At 46.0% G+C, this 22,489-nt stretch overlaps 2 protein-coding genes across 2 annotated transcripts; one reads left to right on the top strand and one right to left on the bottom strand.

Annotated features, from left to right (window-relative positions):
• Positions 1-559: 559 nt before the first annotated feature.
• On the top strand, positions 560-2,498 carry LOC147961103 (small ribosomal subunit protein uS11y-like). The gene is made up of 6 exons (XM_087537944.1): positions 560-717; positions 1,387-1,509; positions 1,586-1,631; positions 1,719-1,804; positions 1,966-2,095; positions 2,195-2,498. Exons 1-6 carry the CDS (start codon positions 715-717, stop codon positions 2,260-2,262), a joined length of 456 nt encoding a protein of 151 aa, XP_087394070.1. The 5' UTR covers positions 560-714; the 3' UTR covers positions 2,263-2,498.
• A 1,809-nt stretch (positions 2,499-4,307) lies between these two features.
• LOC147961102 (uncharacterized) lies at positions 4,308-5,640 on the bottom strand. The gene is made up of 2 exons (XM_087537943.1): positions 5,326-5,640; positions 4,308-5,232 (listed from the first exon to the last, which is right to left on the bottom strand). Exons 1-2 carry the CDS (start codon positions 5,498-5,500, stop codon positions 4,442-4,444), a joined length of 966 nt encoding a protein of 321 aa, XP_087394069.1. The 5' UTR covers positions 5,501-5,640; the 3' UTR covers positions 4,308-4,441.
• Between the last annotated feature and the right edge of the window lie 16,849 nt (positions 5,641-22,489).

Raw genomic sequence — 22,489 nt, 5'->3', positions numbered from 1 at the left:
TTTTAGATACACACAATAAACATTTTTAGTAGGTGATAATTTTTTAAATACACATAGGGAAAAGAAAAAGGGAGTCAACGCTCTCAACACTGGCCAATACCGCCCATAATTGGACATGGTGGCTTTAAAACCACAGAAGGGTTGATTTATACGGTTCCATAGTTTTGAGGGTAAAAAATATACCAAAACTGACAAGGATATGGTTCCATTGGGATGATTTAAAGGGTGGTTTCTATAAATCTTTGTTTCTCAAAATGGTTTGTCAATGAGTCCTCGAAAGAAATCAGAGCAACCAGAGAATCAATACACTCGGGAGCGATTCATCCTTGCCGAACGCAGCACCCCTCCTTCTCCGCTCCTCTCTATCGGGCGACCCAGGGACGAAAATGCCCAGCATCCAGCCCATTCATACCCTGGTGTCACATGGGCCCGAAGAAACCATTTCATTCGGCCCAACTAACGGCCGGGGTCGCCAATAATCCGTTGGACCCACTTGCAGTGACACATGCGTGAGGGCAAAATCGGCATTTGAGCCGATCGGAGGCGGGGGGTTAAACCCTAGCTGGCGGCACCCCCGTATATAAGCGGGCACCCCTTCGCCCTCCGACCCTCTGAGCTTTCGGCGGCGGCGGCGCACTCATCGTGATCTCAACCAGGCGCGCACTCCTCCTCCTCGCCGTCGTCGTCTCCGGTCCACCGCCGCTCCACGCGACCATGGTGCGTTTCCTCTCCCCTGATTCGGTTGTTGCTGCGACTGGCCGTCGCAATTTCTCCTCGCTTCCGAAAGCGCGCAGATTCGGTAGATTCGCAACAGCTGCGGCGCTCGATTGCTTGATTCTAGGTAGGGTGGTATGCTAGGACAGGGTTGATTGGATGAAGCTGCGATAGGATTATGTATTTCTCTTCGGTTGTACCGTGTGGATGGTAGTAAATGTCGAGTATGCCATGAAGGAGGAAATTGCATTCGGCATCACTTGGTGGAATGGGGTAGCGTGGATGAATAGAGTTAACCTGCTTGAATGAAGAAGGGGTTGGGCGGTTTTAGATAACTGAATTAATCTCCATCCTTTTTTGTCGAGTTTTCATGGTTGCTACCTGTATTTCTAGTTATGCTGTTAGTGTCGGATCATCTCCAAACAGTTGGTTTGCACAATATGCTCTAACTCAGTAAATCTGCTGCCAGTTGGTCAGCTTCTACTAGAATTTACTGAAACCCATGGCCATCAGCCACACCCACACATAATTTATTCCTCCTAAAGCTACATATGGTATTTTTGTATCAACTTAGGCTGACTGTGCTGCACGAAACCAGAAATGTTCTGTAAATGCTGCCATTCATGTTAGCCGAGTGGGTTGTCTAATGTAAATTGTGGTTTGTTGTTGCAGTCGTCGAAGAGGAAGACCAGGGAGCCCAAGGAGGAGAATGTCACCCTTGGACCGGCTGTCCGTGAGGGAGAGCATGTCTTTGGCGTTGCTCACATCTTCGCATCCTTCAATGACACTTTCATCGTAAGTATTTTCTTCTCAGCACCTATGCATTCAACACTGTTGTCTCATGTGTATTGACTCTAATCTCATTATGCAGCATGTGACTGACTTGTCTGGGAGGGAAACCCTGGTGCGGATCACTGGTATGCATCTTTTCCTATGCCATTACTTGCATTCACACTGTTAGTGATGGTACTTAATATGCACTGTTATTCCTCTAAACCATCCAGGTGGAATGAAGGTCAAGGCTGATCGTGATGAGTCTTCACCCTATGCTGCTATGCTTGCATCTCAGGATGTTGCTACACGTTGCAAGGTATGCATCCTCAAATATCAAGGCTTCACTTTCAGCTGTGCCTATTACCAGTTGTATTCTCTTCATTAGACTGATGCTTGGAATGCCGGTACATGACTAGGATGTAGTGCTGCATTGCTCCCTTGAGATGCTTTGTCTCAGAGTTTATTCTGTTCTTTCAGGAGCTTGGTATTACCGCACTGCACATTAAGCTCCGTGCCACTGGAGGCAACAAGACCAAGACACCTGGACCTGGAGCTCAGTCTGCTCTCAGGGCTCTTGCTCGTTCTGGGATGAAAATTGGGCGCATTGGTACGCAACGCTTTCTGATATAGTGTTTGTGGAAGCACATATGTCCCATCTTATTGTGTCTGCATATGCCTGACCATAATGCTTGTTCTTGTGCTGCAGAGGACGTGACTCCAGTTCCCACTGACAGCACCCGCCGGAAGGGAGGAAGGAGGGGAAGGAGGCTGTAGGCTATCTTCCAACTCTACTGGTGGCAATCAAGAAACTTACTCCTCTCTGGGTAGTCCTGCTGTTTCTATGAATGTCATGAGGAGCTTTAATTTTGCTCTGTTGAGGATCATTTGCTGTTAGTCGTACTATGAATGTTGCTTGGATCCTATTTTTGGTTCAGAAACTTGTGGTATTTATGCAAAAAACTAGCTTTTCAGTCTATGGAAACCTTGAAATGGAGTGATATCTTAATTCACATTGGTTGCTAGTCATCTTTTTGGTGATGCATTGGTGCTGTGAGAACTGTCACCCATAGTGCCCGGTGCTTTGCAATAACAGTCTTTAATATGGTACTCTGTTCTATGTTCATGTTCAACGGTTCTGCCTCATGACTCCATTTTCTAGAAAGGTCTTTTGGTCATTGGCATGTACCCCCCTTTGACCCCCTTGAGTGTCCCCTGCCTCTGGTTACCGAAGATTAGTTGGAGGGGCTACCCTGAGATCCAAATAAACCCGACTGCGTGCTCTCTGCTTTGGCCATGGTGGCTGCAGAAGAAGCTGCTGTAGTTGAGATGGTGTGCCATGGTGGTCAGAGAAGCTGCTGCAGTTGGGTAGATGGTCTGGAGAAGGATCTTCTGTTTGACTTTGAACACTATGGTGATGGGTAAGGAGAGGAGGCACCGTGGTGGTGGTACAATACATGTGGTCAACTGCTGGTCTCCTTCCTCGACATCAGCCGTCGGGCCTGCAAATGCCGCACGTCTCATGCGGCACGCCCACTGCCTTCCACTTTCCCCTCATCTTCTGACCTCGTCTTCCCCTGATGCTTCTGACCTCGTCTCTTCCCCTAATGCTTCTCGCGGTACATTTTCCCCCATCCATGCCGCGCACATCTTCATCTCCTTTGACCTAATGAGTAGCACACCTTTCCTTCTTTCACTCCCGCATGACCCAAGCTCTTCCCCTTCTCGGTGCAACTCGTGGACATTCGAGCTGCCTCGACTGTTGTGGGGTTCTGCAACTGTGGCCATCCGGTGCTGGAATCGACCAATGGTGATGTTGGAACCCTCGGTGGTGGCGGATGCTGTAGCCGGCAAGGAGGTTGTTGGAGACGATGCTACGACGGTGACGTTTTTCGCTGCAACCATGGTCGATGAATGTTGGAACCAACATGGGGTGCTGCGATCGAGGCCACGGGGGTGCTGGAATCTATTGATGACGCTGTTGGAACCGGCTGTGGCAGATGCTGCAGCGGGCCATGAAGGTTGCTAGAACCGGCAAGAGACGATGCTACGGTGTTGACGGTTTTCATTGTAACCATGGTCGCTGAATGCTCGAGCCAGCAACGAGGATGTTGCCATTGGGGATGGGGCGAAGTTGCTATGCGGGGTGTGCGATGCGAGCCTGCGACCATGTCGCAAGGAAGTTGGAACCATGCGACTGCGAGGGGCAATATGCAAGCAATTTGTGGCAGTGCTGGCGACCGTCAATGGCAGATGCTACAACCACGACGAGAGCTGCAAGCATCGACGACGAGTTACGAGGAGCTGCGCGGGCGGGATATGCGGCAGTGCACCATGTCGAAAAAAGCTTCAACATCGACTATGTTTTTGCGACCAGTGCGGCGAGCTGATGGTGCTTCAACGGCGGTCGGTTTTTCCTCATCGAGAAGCGCATCAAGCGGAGCTGCGAAAGGTGGCATGTTGCCGCCCGCGTGCATCGCGGAGCTGCGAGGCATGCTATTGCAAGCTGTTTTGCAAGAAGAGCCTAGGCAAGGAAGAGGATCAGTGGCCAGGCGTGCTCGCATCTAACGGCCAGGGAGGTGACCGATCGAGCGCTTAGCCGGTCAGCTGGGCCCTAACATCGGCCTAAGCCGAGCGGATGCTCAAGTCCCGATTTCGTTTCTCTTTCTCTTTTTGGGACCTTCTTCCAAATGTCATGATCGGTCTGTACTTTTTCCTCTTCAGTTTCGGTCCGGTTGTAAACTGCACTGTAGCTCTGTTCCAAGTTTAATTAATTAAGTTTCTTGGTCCTTCGGGACCCAAGCATCGTTCAAAAAAGAATATAAAAAGCTCAAACGTACTATCTCTTATTATAATTTCACCATCGGAAAACAAATACTGTACGTTCAAAGGTAAATCCTCTGCAGAGCATGAGTGGCATCTCGCAATTTACACACTATACAAAAGAAAAGAACACTCAGATAGCGAGCATGGCGTAGCCGATGCCTGCTGCAAGCGTGCCGATCAGGCCTGCCGTCACCGGAGCAGCCGCGCTCCCCGGCGTGGTCGAGTTGGCCCCGTCAGCGCCCGGCGCCGGCGGGCTGCTCGCGTCGGATCCAGGGGTGCCCGGCGATGATCCGCCTCCCGGTGTACCCGGCGACGGCGCTAGACCAGTCGGCGATGGTGGCGAGTCCGGGGTTGCCCCGGGTGCAGCCGCCGGAGACATCGGGCTCGGCATCGGTGCGGCGGACGGCGGTGTCATGGAAGGGGGGAACATCGGGGTGGGCATCGGCGCGGCGGCCGGCGGTGTCATGGAAGGAGGAAACATCGGGCTTGGCATCGGCGCGGCGGACGGCGGCATCATGGAAGGAGGAGACATCGGGCTGGGCATCGGCGCGGCGGACGGCGGTGTCATGGAAGGCGGCGACATCGGGCTGGGCATCGGCGCGGCGGACGGCGGCGTCATGGAAGGAGGCGACGTCGGGCTGGGCATGGGCGGCGCGGACGACGGCGGCATGGAGGGGGGAGGGGGCGGCGGCAGGAGGCCCGGCGGCGTGTGGTCGACGGAGAGCACGACGACGATGAGCTTCTGCTCGGCCTTGCAGCTGGCCTCGTTGCCGCTGATGAAGAAGAAGGGGCCGGAGCGGTCGAGCGTGAAGACGGTGCTGCCGCCCTGGAACTTGCTCATGTAGGTCGTGGTGTTGCACGCGTTGTACGCCGCCTGGTCCACCAGCAGCACCGAGTCCGTGTCCTTGGGGTACACGAACACTGTCAAAAAAACAGAGCAAAAAAGCCGTCAGTTCACCATGCATGGCCAGGAGCCCTCGTTCGTCCGGTCGTTCGGTCGGGCGTGGAACTTACGGAGCTGGTCGCCGATGATGAACCGCATCCTCGACGACCACGTGTTCAGCGGCTCGGCGCCGGCCGCCGGCACGCTCCACCCCCGCTGCTCGCCGACCCGGTACTGCGCCGCGCTCGCTGCCGCGGCCGCGAGGGCGAAGCAGAGGAGCCCTGCCAGACCGCGAGGACTCGCCATGTCTGGAAGATCAGTGAGTAGTTCCTAACTGCACTTATGAATATCAAACGTGTGGCTCGACTCGAGCGGTGCAACTTTGCAAGTGCACTTTGTGATCGCCGCGTGCGTGGTGTGGTGAGCTTTGGGATGAGGAAGAGACAAGGGTGGTTGGGGGTATTTGAAGAGCTCGGGGCCACTGCACTCCAGGGTGATCTTCCGAGCTGAACGCAAGGGAACTGCGACTTTACATGCAACGTGTCAGGCCTCGTCGACCTCTCGGGGCCAAGTTCGCCAAGGCATCGTATCCATCAAGACGGTTCGACGTAACTTTCACGGGACTGAAAGCTTCAGGGGCTCCGGGCTCGGGTTGGAACCTTGACGAATCGCCGGTTGACGCCGGCATAGCAAGTCTAGTCTATGCCCCTGGGTGCACGCCTGCGCGTGCGGCCGCGGCTGGGGAGCGGACGGGTGTCCGTCCGTCCGTCGGAACCCACACGGTTTCCCGGGGAAAGTTGGGTACGTACGTACGCAGTACGCTGGCCGGCGGCGTCGTTGTCCGGGGAGTGATGAGTCGACGTGGGGGATGTTGTCCACCGCACACACGTCGGCAGCGTGGACGGGGACCCGATATGATTCCTCGGTCGCCGGCTTCGGTCGTTATGCGTGTCTGTACATTGGCCGAGTAGGCACGATCCGCCGAATAGGTGGTAGTAGAGTCTGAGTTCGTCTGAAGAATATGTGAGGATGATCCTCTGTTTTGTTTTTTTGGGAAACCTTGATACTTTGCTTTGTTTCTGAGTGGAAGAGACAAAAGATTTTGGAAGTTTCGGAGCAATGCTAGACTTACATAAAACAAATTACGGGTTTTACGTAAGGCATGTTTGGTTGCCTGCATTAGGTCCAACCAAGCCCGCGTGATGCTTTCCATTCATCATAAATAGCTACCACAACATCACAGTCAAACATATCGGAAGATTCCAATCTAACCCTACCACATCGACAGATCTAGCTAGAACTAGTAGAGAGGAGGTGTTCTTGGGTTAATTGCAGATGACCCTCGGAAGATTTCTATTAGCCATATTAGTCGTTCTCAAAGTACTGCTAGTCATGCTCTTGCCGCTTATGGTCGTAGTACCCCTCGCACCGCCGTGTGGTTGGGATCTGGCTTGCATGACATTGTAAATCATTGTATGGTTGAGCGGCCTCCTTGAGTAATGAAATTCCTTTTTACCCCGCAAAAAAGAGAGGAGGTGGTGATTGAACTTATAGACGCCATCGGAAGAGCCGCGGAGGAGGTGCCTGGCACGTCGGAGAGGAGGAGTAGTCGATCCGCCACAGCAGCCAACTGGTTGCTGGAGTAGTTGTGCCGCTTACCTCGTTGTCGAAGGGGATCTGCGCCGGAGGGAAAGCTCGAGAGGGAAAAAATGGTGGTGGGAGTTTTGCCGCGGCGGTTACCTTGGATATATAGGGCGACCGAATCGGCAGACGGTGACTCGAATTCGCCCTGCCACTTTTTCGAAGATGCGCCCTCGCTCCCGCCATCTCCCTGTCGCAGTTGTGCGGTGCAGCGTTCCTCTCCCCTGCATCGCTCGAGCCTGGCTCGCTGGAAACGGCCGATTCGGCCATTCCTAATGGGCCTAGCTGAGCACTGCTTTAAGTTTCGTGCGAGCCAAGATTTTGATATGGATCAGGCAACCAAAAAGGCTGAAAACTGCCCGCCCAAGCCTGGTTGGGCCTAATGCGAGCAACCAAACACATCCATAGTGGATGGTACATGTCGACTCACTGATGGTAGGATGGCCACATCTGCCCCAAGATATGGGCGGCCCTCCTGACGGCTGAGGCTGTGGTCCAAGTTGGGAAGGCGTCCCACAAATTTGCTAATGTCTTCCCGACCTAATTGAAGTTCTGGCCAATGCAACTATTGGAAGATCCATCATCAAGATTGAAGTACTGGCCAATGCAACTATATCTCTGACCAGACTTGACAATGACAACACAAGGATGCTTATTCCTTCTTGAAGGTGTTGATTCAGAAAAAAATGACTTGGTCGTAGGCAGCGGCGAAGCTACGTGTTAGCTGTGGGGTCAACAAACCCCACAACATTTTTAAAAATAAGCCTAAAATAGTGTTTAATTACTGTTTATAATGAAGAAAAAGATTCAAAAAATACCATTGACCTCACATATACTTTAGGTTGGCATCACCGTTGATCATAGGTGCTAATTTCATATCTTGTTATGATTCGATCGTGGTTTGCTATGCCTGTACTTGTTGATGTTTTCTGGTTTGTTGCCTTACGCTAATTAAATAAGAAATAGTTGTGTGCATTACACTGCCGCGCACAGGTTGAAGGCTACAACCTCCTTTCAGAGAAAAAAAGATGAGCAAACACGTATTGGCTGACGTTGCTAACATCTCGTCATAGCCCTCATAGTTCGTAATTTTTGTGAGGGGCTGAAAATTATCACTTAGTTTTACCAAATTATTAATTTTATGGAACAGGCCCCCTCCTCCTTCAAGAAATAGCCTAAGTTTTCTTTGTCTCTCGCCGGTGTCGCTGTAGGTCCGCCTCGTCTTCGGTGGCTTTAGGGCCATGGCATCATCGTTGGTGGGTGTGTGGAGGTGTGTTTTCGGGGATATGTCCTTTGTGGATTTGCTCGGATCTAGTCGTAATTCATCTACGTTCGCGTGTCTTATTGGATCCTTCTGATCTACGCTACTCTTCAACGACAGTGGTTGCTGTTTTGGTGCGCTGGTCCTATGCGGTCTTAGTACGACGACTTCCTAGCTGTGTAGAACAACAAGTTTTGCCCGCTCTTGTAAGGGAGGGGTGATGACGGCGACGCGCCAACGACTCGCTTCAGTGCTTGTAGTCGTTGCTAGGTGGTCTATGTATTTAGATGTAATTTTTATTACTTTTTATGTTCGTTGTACTACCATGATTAAAGATGAATAGATTAAAAGTTTTTCAAAAAAATCATTATTTTTTTAACAAAAAAATATGCAAAGGTTTAGGATGTCTGTCAGGCCTTGTATATAGTATTTGGAGCTCTAGCCAGCCGCCTCCTATCCAAGAAAACTAGGGTTTCTCTGCCTCCCGCCGACGCCGGCGTCGGTCCGCCCCGTCTACCGTGGCCTTAGGGCCATGGGGACGGAGTGGATCCCGGCCCTTGCCGGTGGGAGGACTCCGTTTTTAGATCCTTTTTCGAGATTTGTTAGGGTTTGTGTCCTATTCAAGAAGACGAGACGGTGGCTACTATCTGAAGATGGAATAAAGGTCACCCCGCCTAGTCCCCGTTCCGGTGATGCGTCTAGCATCGTCGGTGGGCGTGTGGAGGTGTGCCTCCGGTGGATCTGTATCTGGTGGATTTGCTCGGATCTGTTCGTCGTTCGTCTTTGTTCGTTTGTCTTCAGATTGGATCCTTCTTATCTACACTTTTCGATGGCGGTTGCTGTTCTGGTGCGTTGGTTCTACGGGGCCTTAGCACGACGACTTCCCGACTGTCTACTACAACAAGGTTTGTCCGACTCTGGCAAGGGAGGGGCGATAGCAGCGGCGCGCCTTCGGCTCGCTTAAGTGCTTGTAGTCGTCGTTAGGTGATCTATGGATCTGAATGTAATTTTTATTATTTTTAATGTTCATTATACTATCATGATTAGAAATGAATAGATGGAAAGTTTATCAAAAAAAGTACTATGCAAAGGTAACCCATCTATCCGTGTGGGCTAATGGCTATCTCAGGGGTCGGGACAGCGTGAAAGCGCACGTCATGCGTGCGTTGGAGGGAACTTTCCTGGTTGGCTTGTGATCAAACAACGAACAATAAAATCGGCCGCAAATGAACAACAAAATCGGCCGCAAACGGACATAAACAAGCTTCACATCATCCAAAAGATTATTTAAGTTTTTCGCTGGACAAGTTCTTAAACATCAACAGTTAAAAACGGTAGGGATCACCACTTCTGCGCCAGGCTTTTGCACTTTCGGTTGCCGGGCGCAGCTGTAGGCGTCCGCGGCTGGTGGAGGATCTTGATCGTCGTTGTTGGAGGTGGAGTTGTCGTTGTCGGAGTCGGAGGAGTACAAGACGATGAACCCCTTCATCCAGCGGACGACCTTGTCCTGCTGCCGCTTCAGCTTGGCGAGCCGAGACGCCTCCGCCACAGTCTCCTTTACCTCCCGCTATGACTAGCCGGACTGTCTTTGCGTTCTTTCGCCGTAGGCAGCGAGCGTCTGTTTCTGCTGTCGTGAAGGACTGGCGGCAGTCCCATGTGGGGAGCCGCTAGTCCTTTGCCGGGCTCCACCGGCATCCCGCGGCGACGACGCACGGACCGCTCTGCCGCCTCCCTCTCCCTTGCCCGTTGCCTTTTGTGGCCGGCGGCGCGCGCCTTCGATTTCAGAGTGTGCGTGCGGGCCCTAGCACCCACCATTGCCCACGCGGAGGAGCGGCCGACGGGGAAGTGGACGTCACGAGGGCGGTGTGGACTGCGCTGTCCTGCCAAAGCTGAGCGCGGGCCAGGAGGGTCCAGCTCCAGCTTCACGTTGGGCCAGTGCGGGAGCTGCGGCGACGCTGCTGATCCGGAGCTGCCCCCGGTCTCCACTTTGGACCGCTCCAAGGCAATGCGAAGGGCCAACTCCTCGTCGGAGTCAAGGTCAGAGCTGGAGCTCAAAATCGCGCCGGATTGGATCAGAATGCGGGAGGAGAGAGAACATGACGGAGCAAGAAAAGCGAGCGGAGTGAGCTAGGGTTCGGAGCTGGAAGCCGGATTGGGGATTTAGTGGGACACCTATGAGGTCGGTGGCGGGCCTATCAGGCGAACGCGCCCGGGCGTGCCCTAGATTTGGGCTGAATATGTGGGCACCGAACAATCCAGATGTTTGAGGCCGGTTTAAGCATTCGGTTGATCGATTTTTTCTGATCGATCAATGACCGGTCCGTGCGTCCCATTTAAGATGTGTTTGGAGTGCCCGACTGTAGATGCTATTAGGCCTCTTTTAGTTCATAGGATAGAATTATCATAGAAATAGAAAAATTTATAGAAAATGAGATGACATGTATCTTAAATCTTATAAGCAGGAATAGAAAATGAGATGTCATTTGGTTCACATCAAAGGAATTTTTCCATTGAGTCTAGGCTTATTTTTATTTTTCTATAAAATATGAAAGATGAGAACCAATCCTATATAAAAATAGAAATCCATTCCTATGAACCAAAAAGCTCTTAAGGAAAAAATCCTATAGAAATCCTATCCTCTAGAATTTCTATAAAATCACTCTAAACTAAAGGAGGCCTTACTACTTTTTGCATCGTGCACACGACTTTCTGAGTCGAGCCAAGTTTGCAAAGGTATCCATCCATACGGATCGCTGTCTTTTCCTTCACGTGACTGAGAGCGTCGGGGGTTCGGGTTGGAGGATTAACAGATGACATGGAATAGTAGCCCATAGCTAGTGTCCATCGGAACCAACACGGTTTCTCGGTTCAACTTGGTGATTTGGATACGTTGGCGGCGTCGCTGTCCGGGGAGTGATGATGAGTCAGACGGCGCTGCCGTCCACCACACACACGTCGACAGCACGGGGAGAGAACTCGATGCAGCTTCAATTACTGGAAAGTTCTTTGTCATGGCGACCGTTATGTCTGTCTGTCGGTCCAGTCGGCACGATCCAGCGAGTAGCGGGTAGAGTTTTTTTTTCTTGAGATGCGGATGGAGGAATTTGAGTTCGACTGAAAGAATGCCATGCTGACACATGATGTTTTATTTGGGAGACCAATAATGCGCTCACGTCCCCTAGGAGGTGAGCAAACAAAAGTTTTCGCACAAGATTCGTTTCAGCAAACGGCGACACCAAAAAGTGTTCCATTCAAAACCACATTCGATGACCGCTCAAAAGATGTCACGCTATAACAAATATATTTGCCATGTTGTTATTGAAAGATTTGCCATGTTAATTTTTTTGCCATGCTAGAAGAGTAAATTGTTAGGAATTTGCCATGCTGCAGAAGAGTAAATTGTCATGCGTGCAAGAGATTTGCACGTGGCATTTGTTTTGCCATTTTATAGAGGGAGAAAGTTGCCACAAAATGTTCATGATTTGCCATGCCACAAAAGAGGACAATTGTCATGCCATAGCTGGAGATTTGCCATGCTGTAGAAGAGAATTGCCGCTAGGGCTGGAAAAAAAGCTCGAAGCTCGTGAGCTAAACGAGTAACTCGTGACTCGCCTCGAATCTGACTCAAACTCGAAGAATAACGAGTCGAGCCAAGCTTTAGTTTAAGATCGTTTATAGACCAAGTTAAACGAGACAATCTCACGAGTACTCGTGTAACTCGTTAGGCTCGGTACAAAAGATCAGCCACTCCCAATACAAAAAAAAATCAGCCACTCAGCACCCTATGTCCTAGGCGTACAACACAAGGCTTAGCCATTGAAGGCCCAACCGCCTAGAAGACTCATGCGTTACAAGGAAATTACTACTGTTAGTGATATATATGTCTAATATATACATAATCATTTTTATAATATTTGAGGGTTTTATGTTCATATTTTTAACGAGCTTAACAAGCTAAACGAGTCAGCTCGCGAGTTATATGAGTCGAGCCAATCTTGAATTTGAGCTCGTTATAATAACGAGTCGAGTCGAGCTAACTCGTTAACGAAACGAGCTCTAGCGAGCTGGCTCGACTCGGCTCGAATTTCAGCCCTAATTGCCGCGCATGTCTTCAAGAATTTATCATGTTGCACCAAAAGAACTGACAGGTTACATAAAAAAATTGCCATGCTGTTAATACAGGACAAAGAAAATTCCCTCCCGAAGGTCTTTCCCCCATGAGGCATCAATCGATGGAACGATTGTGTTATGCCTGATCGTTTCCCGTCAATGGCCTTCCTAACAAAGAGGTCCAGATTTGTGCGCCTCAAAACAATGCCGCGTGGAGCATTCGCTCAAAAACGTCTTAGAACAGACATCAGTTCTATAGCGTATAGGCTATTTTTTATATGAGTGAAAGGGACAAGAGATTTCGGAACTTTCGTGCCTTTGTGACGAGGAGATTCACGACTTAACCATGCATGCTACAAGAGGAGAACTAACTAACTAAGCCCGCAACCTCTAGGTGTGCGCACTTGTGTCATGTTCTGCTTTGTGTATTTCGACCTCGTGAGCATGACGATGTGTTTTGGAATGTGTCACTTAGGCCATCTCCGAAGAGGACCCTCAAATCTCCCGCAAGCGTTCAAACTAGGTTGTTTGGATGAAGTTTGCCATACAACAACATCCCTCATCGGTTTGCGGACCAGTTCGGACATCCGTTTTCCGGTAAACTGGAAGCAAACTAGGGGAAGCTTTGCAGGAGTCCGACACTAGCCACGTAGGCCTTCGACACCCAAAACCTTTGTCGGACCCCGTGTCTACATCCTTTCCTCTTTCTTTGCATCCGCTTTCTCTATCACTACCGCTGATGCCGTTGTACCACCCCGGCCACCCGCCAACCTGTTGTCGGGACTCCGTGACCCCCACCGCTACACCAGGCCTCCATGCTGCTTGTCCTTGGCTGCACCACACCTCTCGTCCGTCCACCGCCGTGCAGGTACCACCCGTCCCTATCGTAGCCACCACCCCCAAGAAGTGTCTGGTGAAATGCCCCTGCTAATTTTTTGTCCCTTATTTGAAGAAATGGATTCGGACATGGAGTACATATATGAGCACTATGTTGAGTCGTCCGACATAAAGGACTACACAGATGAAACACCAATGATGTAGGTGGTCCTTCTAGACGCGGATCAAGCTGAAGAGCATGTTCTCTGAAGGGATCGATCAAGGGTCGTTGAGTGCTCAATCGGAATAGGGCACGGTGCCATTTGATGCCGATAGATGTCTAATAACCCAGAAGTATAGGGGATCACAACAATTTTCGAGGGTAGAGTATTCAACTCAAATTTATTGATTCAACACAAGGGGAGCCAAAGAATATTCTCAAGTATTAGCAGCTGAGTTGTCAATTCAACCACACCTGGAAACTTAATATCTGCAGCAAATTGTTTAGTAGCAAAGTAATATAATAGTAATGGTAACGGTAGCAAAAGTAATATTTTTGGTTTTATAGTGATTGTAACAGCAGCAACGGAAAAGTAAATAAGCGAAGAACAATATATGAAAAGCTCGTAGGCATTGGATCGGTGATGGAGAATTATGTCGGATGCAATCGATCATGCAACAGTTATAATATAGGGTGACACAGAACTAGCTCCAGTTCATCAATATAATATAGGCATGTATTCCGAATATAGTCATACGTGCTTATGAAAAAGAACTTGCATGACATCTTTTGTCCTACCCTCCCGTGGCAGCAGGGTCCTATTGGAAACCAAGGGATATTAAGGCCTCCTTTTAATAGAATACCGGACCAAAGTATTAACACATAATGAATACATGAACTCCTCAAACTACAGTCATCACCGGTAATTATCCCTATTATTGTCACTTCAGGGTTAACAGATCATAACACATAATAAGGTGACTATAGACTTGCAAGATAGGATCAAGAACTCACATATATTCATGAAAACATAATAGGTTCAGATCTGAAATCATGGCACTCGGGCCCTAGTGACAAGCATTAAGCATAGCAAAGTCATAGCAACATTAATCTCAGAATATAGTGGATACTAGGGATCAAACCCTAACAAAACTAACTCGATTACATGATAAATCTCATCCAACCCATCACCGTCCAGCAAGCCTACGATGGAATTACTCACGCACTGCGGTGAGCATCATGAAATTGATGATGGAGGAAGGTTGATGATGACGATGGCGACGGATTCCCCTCTGCAGAGCCCCGAACGAACTCCAGATCAACCTTCTCGAGAGAGTTTAGGGCTTGGCGGCGGCTCCGTATTGTAAAACGCGATGAATCCTTCTCCCCTATTTTTCTCTCCCCGGACACGAATATATGGAGTTGGAGTTGAGGTCGGTGAAGCGTCAGGGGGCCCACGAGGCAGGGGGCGCGCCTAGGGGGTAGGCGCGCCCCCACCCTCGTAGACAGGGTGTGGGCCCCATGACGTGGATTCTTCTTTCAGTATTTTCTATATATTCCAAAAATAATCTTCGTTGATTTTCAGGTCATTCCGAGAACATTTATTTCTGCATAAAAATAACACCATGGCAATTCTGCTGAAAACAGCGTCAGCCCGGGTTAGTTCTATTCAAATCATGCAAGTTAGAATCCAAAACAAGGGCTAAAGTGTTTGGAAAAGTAGATATGACGGAGACGTATGAACTCCCCCAAGCTTAAACCTTTGCTTGTCCTCAAGCAATTCAGTTGATAAACTGAAAGTGATAAAGAAAAACTTTTACAAACTTTGTTTGCTTTTGCTGTTGTAAATATGTAAAGCCAACATTCAAGTTTTTAGCAAAGATTATGAACTAACCATGTTCACAGTAACATTTATGTCTCATGTTTACTCATATCAATGGCATAATCAACTAGCGTGCAATAATAATAAATCTCGGATGACAACACTTTCTCAAAACAACCATGATATGATATAATAAGATGGTATCTCGCCAGCCCTTTCTGAGACCGGAAAATATAAATGCAGAGCACCTTTAAAGATCAATGACTGACTAGACATTGTAATTCATGGTAAAAGAGATCCAGTCACAGTCATACTCAATGTAAACTAACAGTAATGGATGCAAATGACAGCGGTGCTCCCCAACTGGTGCTTTTTAATAAGAGAATGATGACTCAACATAAAAGTAAATAGATAGACCCTTCGCAGAGGGAAGCAGGGATTTGTAGAGGTGCCAGAGCTCGGTTTTGAAATAGAGATGAATAATATTTTGAGCGATATACTTTCATTGTCAACATAACAACCGAGAGATCTCGATATCTTCCATGCTACACACATTATAGGCGGTTTCCAAGCAGAATGGTAAAGTTTATACTCCCCACCATCAACAAGCATCAATCTATGGCTTGCCCGAAACAACAGGTGCCTCCAACTAACAACAATACCGGGGGAGTTTTGTTTGCAATTATTTTGATTTGATTTGAGCATGGGACTGTGCATCCCGGTGACCAGCCATTTTCTCGTGAATGAGGAGCGGAGTCCACTCCTTTTGAGAATAACCCGCCTAGCATGGAGGATACGGACAACCCTAGTTGATACATGAGCTATTCGAGCATACAAAATAGGATATTTATTTGAAGGTTTAGAGTTTGGCACATACAAATTTACTTAGAACGGCAGGTAGATACCGTATATAGGTAGGTATAGTGGACTCATGTGGAATAACTTTGGAGTTTAAGGGATTGGATGCACAACCAGTATTCCCGCTTAGTACAGGTGAAGGCTAGCAAAAGACTGGGAAGCGACCAGCTAGAGAGTGACAACAGTCATGAACATGCATTAAAATTAATCAACACCGAATGCAAGCATGAGTAGGATTTAGCTTGCATAAAGCAAGGGACGGGGCATCCCGGTGACCAGCCATTTATCTCGTGAGTGAGGAGCGGAGTCCACTCCTCTTGAGAATAACCCGCCTAGCATGGAGGATACAGACAACCCTAGTTGATACATGAGCTATTCGAGCATACAAAACAGAATGTTTATTTGAAGGTTTAGAGTTTGGCACATACAAATTACTTGGAACGGCAGGTAGATACCGTATATAGGTAGGTATGGTGGACTCATATGAAATAACTTTGGGTTTATGGAATTGGATGCACAAGCAGTATTCCCGCTTAGTACAAGTGAAGGCTAGAAAGAGACTGGGAAGCGACCAGCTAGAGAGCGACAATAGTCATGAACATGCATTAAAATTAATCAACACCGAATGCAAGCATGAGTAGGATATAATTCACCATGAACATAAATATCGTAGAGACTATGTTGATTTTATTTCAACTACATGCGTGAACATATGCCGAGTCAAGCCACTCGAATCGTTCAAAGGAGGATACCACCCTATCATACCACATCACAACCATTTTAATAGCATGTTGGCGCGCACGGCAAATCATTATAAACTCCTAGCTAATCAAGCATGGCACAAGAAGCTATGATCTCTAGTTGTTATTGCAAACATGTTTCTTTCATAATAAGCTGAATCAGGAACGATGAACTAATCATATTTACAAAAACAAGAGAGGTCGAGTTCATACCAGTTTTTCTCATCTTAGTCAGTTCATCATATATCGTCATTATTGCCTTTCAGTTGCACAACCGAATAGTGTGGAAAATAATAATAGTGCACGTGCATTAGATTAGGCTGGAATCTGTAAGCATTCAATTCAAGAGAGAAGATAAGGTAATATGGGCTCTTTGTTAGATCAACAATAATGCATATGAGAGCCACTCAACATTTTCATCATGGTCTTCTCGTCTCGACCCCCAAAGGAAAGAAAATAAATAAAACTATTTACATGGGAAAGCTCCCAACAAGCAAAAGAAGAACGAGAAATCTTTTTGGGTTCTCTTTTTATTTACTACTACTACAGGCATGGAAAGTAAACTAGCTGAAAGCTACAGCTATTTTTTGTTTTTTCTTAAGGTTTTGCAAACACACAAGAAGAAAGCGATAAAAAGAAAATAAACTAACATGGATGATACAATGAAAAAGTATGAGCACCGACAAATGGCATGAGTGTGTGAACATGAATGTAATGCTAGTGAGAGATACGTACTCCCCCAAGTTTAGGCTTTTGGCCTAAGTTGGTCTATGCCCATGGATCAAAGTTGTAGCTGGGGTCGTACTGAGAAGGGTCTCAGATTGCCACTGGCTGGCGATCTCCTCCGGATTCCACTGGTAAATGGACTGACGGTGAGGGTCAGATGGTGGCTCCGGCTCTGCAGTTAACATCTGGTTCCAGTAGGCAAGAATGTCCTCCGGCGGAACAAGGTATATGCCTGAAAATATGTTAAAAAAAGAGGGCGCAGGCAAGGTAATAATCTCACAATATTTTTTGTTAAATATCAATATATATTTGAGTGTCTTATTTCTATCCTTAACAATAAACTCATGTGCTACCATACTCTTATAACCTAGAGCAATAGGAGGCATCAACTTTTCATCTTTCTCATAATGCCTGATAGGTATGTTAAAGTGTGCAGGAAGGCGCGAGGCAAAGATGCCTCCAAGGACGGGGCCCTTTGTACGGTTCAGATTTAACCGTCTAGCAACAATAGCGCCTAAGCTGAAAGTAGTATCATGAAATAAGGCATGGCGCAAAATAGCAATATCAGAAGAACTAAGGTTCCCACAGTTCCCGCGACCAATTAAGTATCTACTAGCAAATATTGCGAAGTAACGTAGAATAGGAAAATGTATGCTAGTGATTCTCGCATCGGAGACTTTCCTCGCTTCCCCTACAACAATCATATCAATAAATCCCTCCACATCATTACGATGTGGTTCCTCTATGCTGCCCTAAAAAGGTATCAAACAAACCCGACAAAAATCATAAAGTGACATCTCCTTATGCACATCATATAAACAAAATTCCACCGAAGGTGTGATCTCCTAGCAAGGAAATGAAAATTTTGCACAAAAATATTGGTGAGTAAGAGATACTGTTCACGCTGGTCGTGGAGGAAGGCGGTGAGGCCTGCATTCTCAGCCAAATGATAAAAATCTTCATGAATCCTGGCCTCTTTCAAGAACTCATCACAAGACCATTCGCATGGCCGAACCTCTGCAGTACGAGGGAGATTATACTTGGGCTTCTTGTTCTCTTCACTTTGCTTATCCTTCGAGCTTCGGCTCGATGAGCCCCTCAAAAATCTCTTCATCTTTTTCTGAAAAATTCTGAAACTTTTAGTAACTTAAAATAAAAGTGATCCAAACTCAACAAAATTGATAGCAACTACTCCTACAAATGCCTAGAGGCTATATCATGCATTAAAACTACTTTTGACCATATAAATTTGACATGCAAGCTCAAGAACAGGGTCACCTAAGCATCAATTTTTTTAATGAATAAAGCACTAGAACAAAAACTAATTGGACCATTGGAGGAGTCACATACCAAAGAACAATCCCCCAAAGCAGTTTTGTGAATGGAGCTTTGAGCAAGAAGATCGAAAATGACAGCAAGATGAGCAAGAACTCGGGTTTGAGCTGGCTAGTGATTTTTTTGGGAGAAATAAGGAGTGTGTGGTGGCTGGAATAAGTGGAGGGGACCCATGTGGGGTCCACGAGGCAGGGGGCGTGCCTAGGGGTGGTGGGCGCGCCCTCCACCCTCGTGGGCACGTGGCTGCTCCCCCTGCTGTGTTCTCAGTGCCAGATATTCTCAAATATCCTAGAAAAAATTATATTTAATTTTCAGGGCATTTGGAGAACTTATATTTTCGGGGTATTTTTTATTGCAAGGATAATTTAGAAAATAGACGGAAAATACTATTTTTTGCTTTATTTAATATAAATAACAGAAAGTAAAAAGAGGGTAGAGAGAGTTGTGTTTTCTAACTTCATCCATCTCATGCTCATCAAAAGGAATCCAGTAACAAGGTTGATCAGGTCTTGTTAACAAACTCATTTCGAATAACATGAAACCGGAGAAATTTCGAATAACACTAGGTTACCTCAACGGGGATATGCACATCCCCAACAATAAGAATATCATATTTCTTCTTGATAATAGGAAGAGGAAATTCAAAACCTTCAATAGTAATTGTTGAAATTTTTTCAATAGAATTGATACTGTGGACTTGAGGTTGTTTCTCGGAAAGTTTACCGTATGCTCATTACCATTAACATGAAAAGTGACATTGCCTTTGTTGCAATCAATAACAGCCCCTGCAATATTCAAAAAGGGTCTACTGAGGATAATCGACATACTATCGTCCTCAGGAATATCAAGAATAACAAAGTCCGTTAAAATAGTAACATTTGCAACCACAACAGGCACATCCTCAGAAATACCGACAGGTATAGCAGTTGATTTATCAGCCATTTCCAAAGATATTTCAGTAGGTGTCCACTTGTTCAAATCAAGTCTATGATATAAAGAGAGAGGCATAACACTAACACCGGCTCCAAGATCACATAAAGCAGTTTTAACATAGTTTCTTTTAATGAAGCATGGTATAGTTGGTACTCCTGGATCTCCAAGTTTCTTTGGTATTCTCCACCCTTGAAAGTGTAATTAGCAAGCATAGTGGAAATTTCATCTTCCGTTATCTTTCTGTTATTAGTAACAATTTCCTTCATATACTTTAAGGATTCATTTTAAGCATATCAGTCAAACGCATACGCAAAAAGATAGGTCTAATCATTTCAGTAAAGCGCTCGAAATCCTCATCATCCTTTTTCTTGGTTGGTTTAGGAGGAAAAGGCATGGGTTTCTGAATCCATGGTTCTCTTTCTTTATCGTGCTTCCTAGCAACAAAGTCTCTCTTATCATGACGTTGATTCTTTGATTGTGGGTTATCAAGATCAACAGCAGGTTCAATCTCTACATCATTATCATTACTAGGTTGAGCATCAACATGGACATCATCATTTACATTATCACTAGGTTCATGTTCATTACCAGATTCTGTTTCAGCATTAGAAATAGAAATATCATTGGGATTCTCAGGTGCGTCAACAACAGGTTCACTAGAAGCATGCAAAGTCCTATCATTTTCTTTTTCTTCCTCTTAGAAAGATTAGGTGCATCAATATTAATTCTTGGAGAATCTTGTTCAATTCTCTTGGGATGGCCCTTAGGATACAAAGGTTTCTGAGTCATTTTACCACCTCTAGTCATAACTCTAACAACATTATCATTCTTCTTATTATTTAATTCATTGAGCAAATCATTCTGAGCCTTAAGTACTTGTTCTACTTGAGTGGTAACCATAGAAGCATGTTTACTAATAAGTTTAAGTTCACCTTTAACTCTAGACATATAATCACTCAAGTGTTCAAGCATATCAGCATTGTGTTTCAATTGTCTACCAACATAAGGATTAAAGTTTTCTTGTTTAACCATAAAGTCATCAAACTCATCCAAGCATTGGCCAGCGAACTTAGTAGATGGGATTTCACATTTATCAAATATATAGAGAGAATTTACCTTTACTACTTGTGTCGGGTTATCAAGACCATGTATTTCTTCAACAGGCGGCAAATTCGGACCATGTATTTCTTCAATAGGTGGTAAATTCTTAACATCTTCAGATTTAATACCTTTTTATTTCATAGATTTCTTTGCCTCTTGCATATCTTCAGGACTGAGAAATAGAATACCCCTTTTCTTCAGAGTTGGCTTAGGAGTTGGTTCAGGAAGTGTCCAATTGTTTTCATTAGTCAATATATTATTCAATAACAATTCAGCTTGATCAACTGTTCTTTCCCTGAAAACACAACCAGCACAACTGTCCAGGTAATCTCAGGAAGCATCGGTTAGTCCATTATAAAAGATATCAAGTATTTCATTTTTCTTAAGAGGATGATCAGGCAAAGCATTAAGTAATCGGAGAAGCCTCCCCCAAGCTCGTGGGAGACTCTCTTCTTCAATTTGCACAAAATTATATATTTCCCTTAAGGCAGCTTGTTTCTTATGAGCGGGGAAATATTTAGGAGAGAACTAATAAATCATATCCTGGGGACTACGCATACAACCAGGATCAAGAGAATTAAACCATGTTTTAGCATCACCCTTTAACGAGAACAGAAATAACTTAAGGATAAACTAATAGCGAGTTTTCTCATCATGAGTAAACAGGGTGGCTATATCATTTAATTTAGTAAGATATGCCACAACAGTTTCAGATTCATAGCCATAAAAAGGATCAGATTCAACCAAAGTAATTAACTCAGGATCGACAGAGAAATCATAATCCTTATCAGTAATAAAGATAGGTGAAGTAGCAAAAGTAGGGTCATATTTCATTCTAGCATTCAAAGACTTTTCTTTGAGCTTAGCTAATAATTTCTTAAGATCTGATCTATCATTGCAAGCAAGAAAGTATCTAGCAGTTTCTTCATCCATAACATAACCCTCAGGCATAACAGGAAATTCATATCTAGGGCGAGATCTTCATCATCACTTTCATCAATATTACCAGTTTCAATAATTTCATTCTCTCTAACCCTAGCAAGTTGTTCATCAAGAAATTCACCTAGTGGCACAGTATTATCAAGCATAGAAGTAGTTTCATCATAAATATCATGCAAAGCAGAAGTGGCATCATCAGTAACATGCGACATATCAGAATGAATAGCAGGTGTAGGTGTCGCAAGTTTACTCAAAACAGAAGGTGAATCAAGTGCAGAGCTAGATGGAAGTTCCTTACCTCCCCTCGTAGTTGAGGGAAAAATCTTGGTTCTTTGATCTTTCAAGTTCTTCATAGTGATAAGCAGATATAAATCCCAAGTGACTCAAAGAATAGAGCTATGCTCCCCGGCAACGTTGCCAGAAAATAGTCTTGATAACCCACATGTATAGGGGATCGCATCAGTTTTCGAGGATAGAGTATTCAACCCAAATTTATTGATTCAACACAAGGGGAACCAAATAATATTCTCAAGTATTAGCAGCTGAGTTTTCAATTCAACCACACCTGGAAACTTAATATCTGCAGCAAATTGTTCAGTAGCAAAGTAATATGATAGTAGTGGTAACGGTAGCAAAAGTAATATTTTTGGTTTTATAGTGATTGTAACAGTAGCAACGGAAAAGTAAATAAGCGAAGAACAATATATGAAAAGCTCGTAGGCATTGGATCGGTGATGGAGAATTATGTTGGATGCGATCGATCATGCAACGGTTATAACATAGGGTGACACAGAACTAGCTCCAGTTCATCAATGTAATGTAGGCATGTATTCCGAATATAGTCATACGTGCTTATGCAAAAGAACTTGCATGACATCTTTTGACTTACCCTCCCGTGGCAGCGGAGTCCTATTGGAAACTAAGGAATATTAAGGCCTCCTTTTAATAGAGTACCGGACCAAAGCATTAACACATAGTGAATACATGAACTCCTCAAACTACGGTCATCACC

The sequence above is a fragment of the Triticum urartu genome, chromosome 7A, assembly GCF_056163025.1.
Source record: "Triticum urartu cultivar PI428250 chromosome 7A, HENAU_Tu73, whole genome shotgun sequence".
In the NCBI taxonomy this organism is placed as follows: Eukaryota; Viridiplantae; Streptophyta; class Magnoliopsida; order Poales; family Poaceae; genus Triticum; species Triticum urartu.
The sequence above is the reverse complement of the archived record's forward strand: the minus strand, read 5'-3'. Positions and strand labels throughout refer to the sequence as shown.

Bases quoted from the DNA above. Each gene is read 5' to 3' on its own strand.
- LOC147961103 (XM_087537944.1), top strand. The intron at 1,632-1,718 runs GTATGCATCTTT...TAAACCATCCAG, and splicing joins AACCCTGGTGCGGATCACTG to GTGGAATGAAGGTCAAGGCT. The intron at 1,805-1,965 runs GTATGCATCCTC...CTGTTCTTTCAG, and splicing joins ATGTTGCTACACGTTGCAAG to GAGCTTGGTATTACCGCACT.
- LOC147961102 (XM_087537943.1), bottom strand. From the start codon at position 5,500: ATGGCGAGTCCTCGCGGTCTGGCAGGGCTCCTCTGCTTCGCCCTCGCG. The intron at 5,233-5,325 runs GTAAGTTCCACG...TTTTTTTGACAG, and splicing joins CATCATCGGCGACCAGCTCC to TGTTCGTGTACCCCAAGGAC.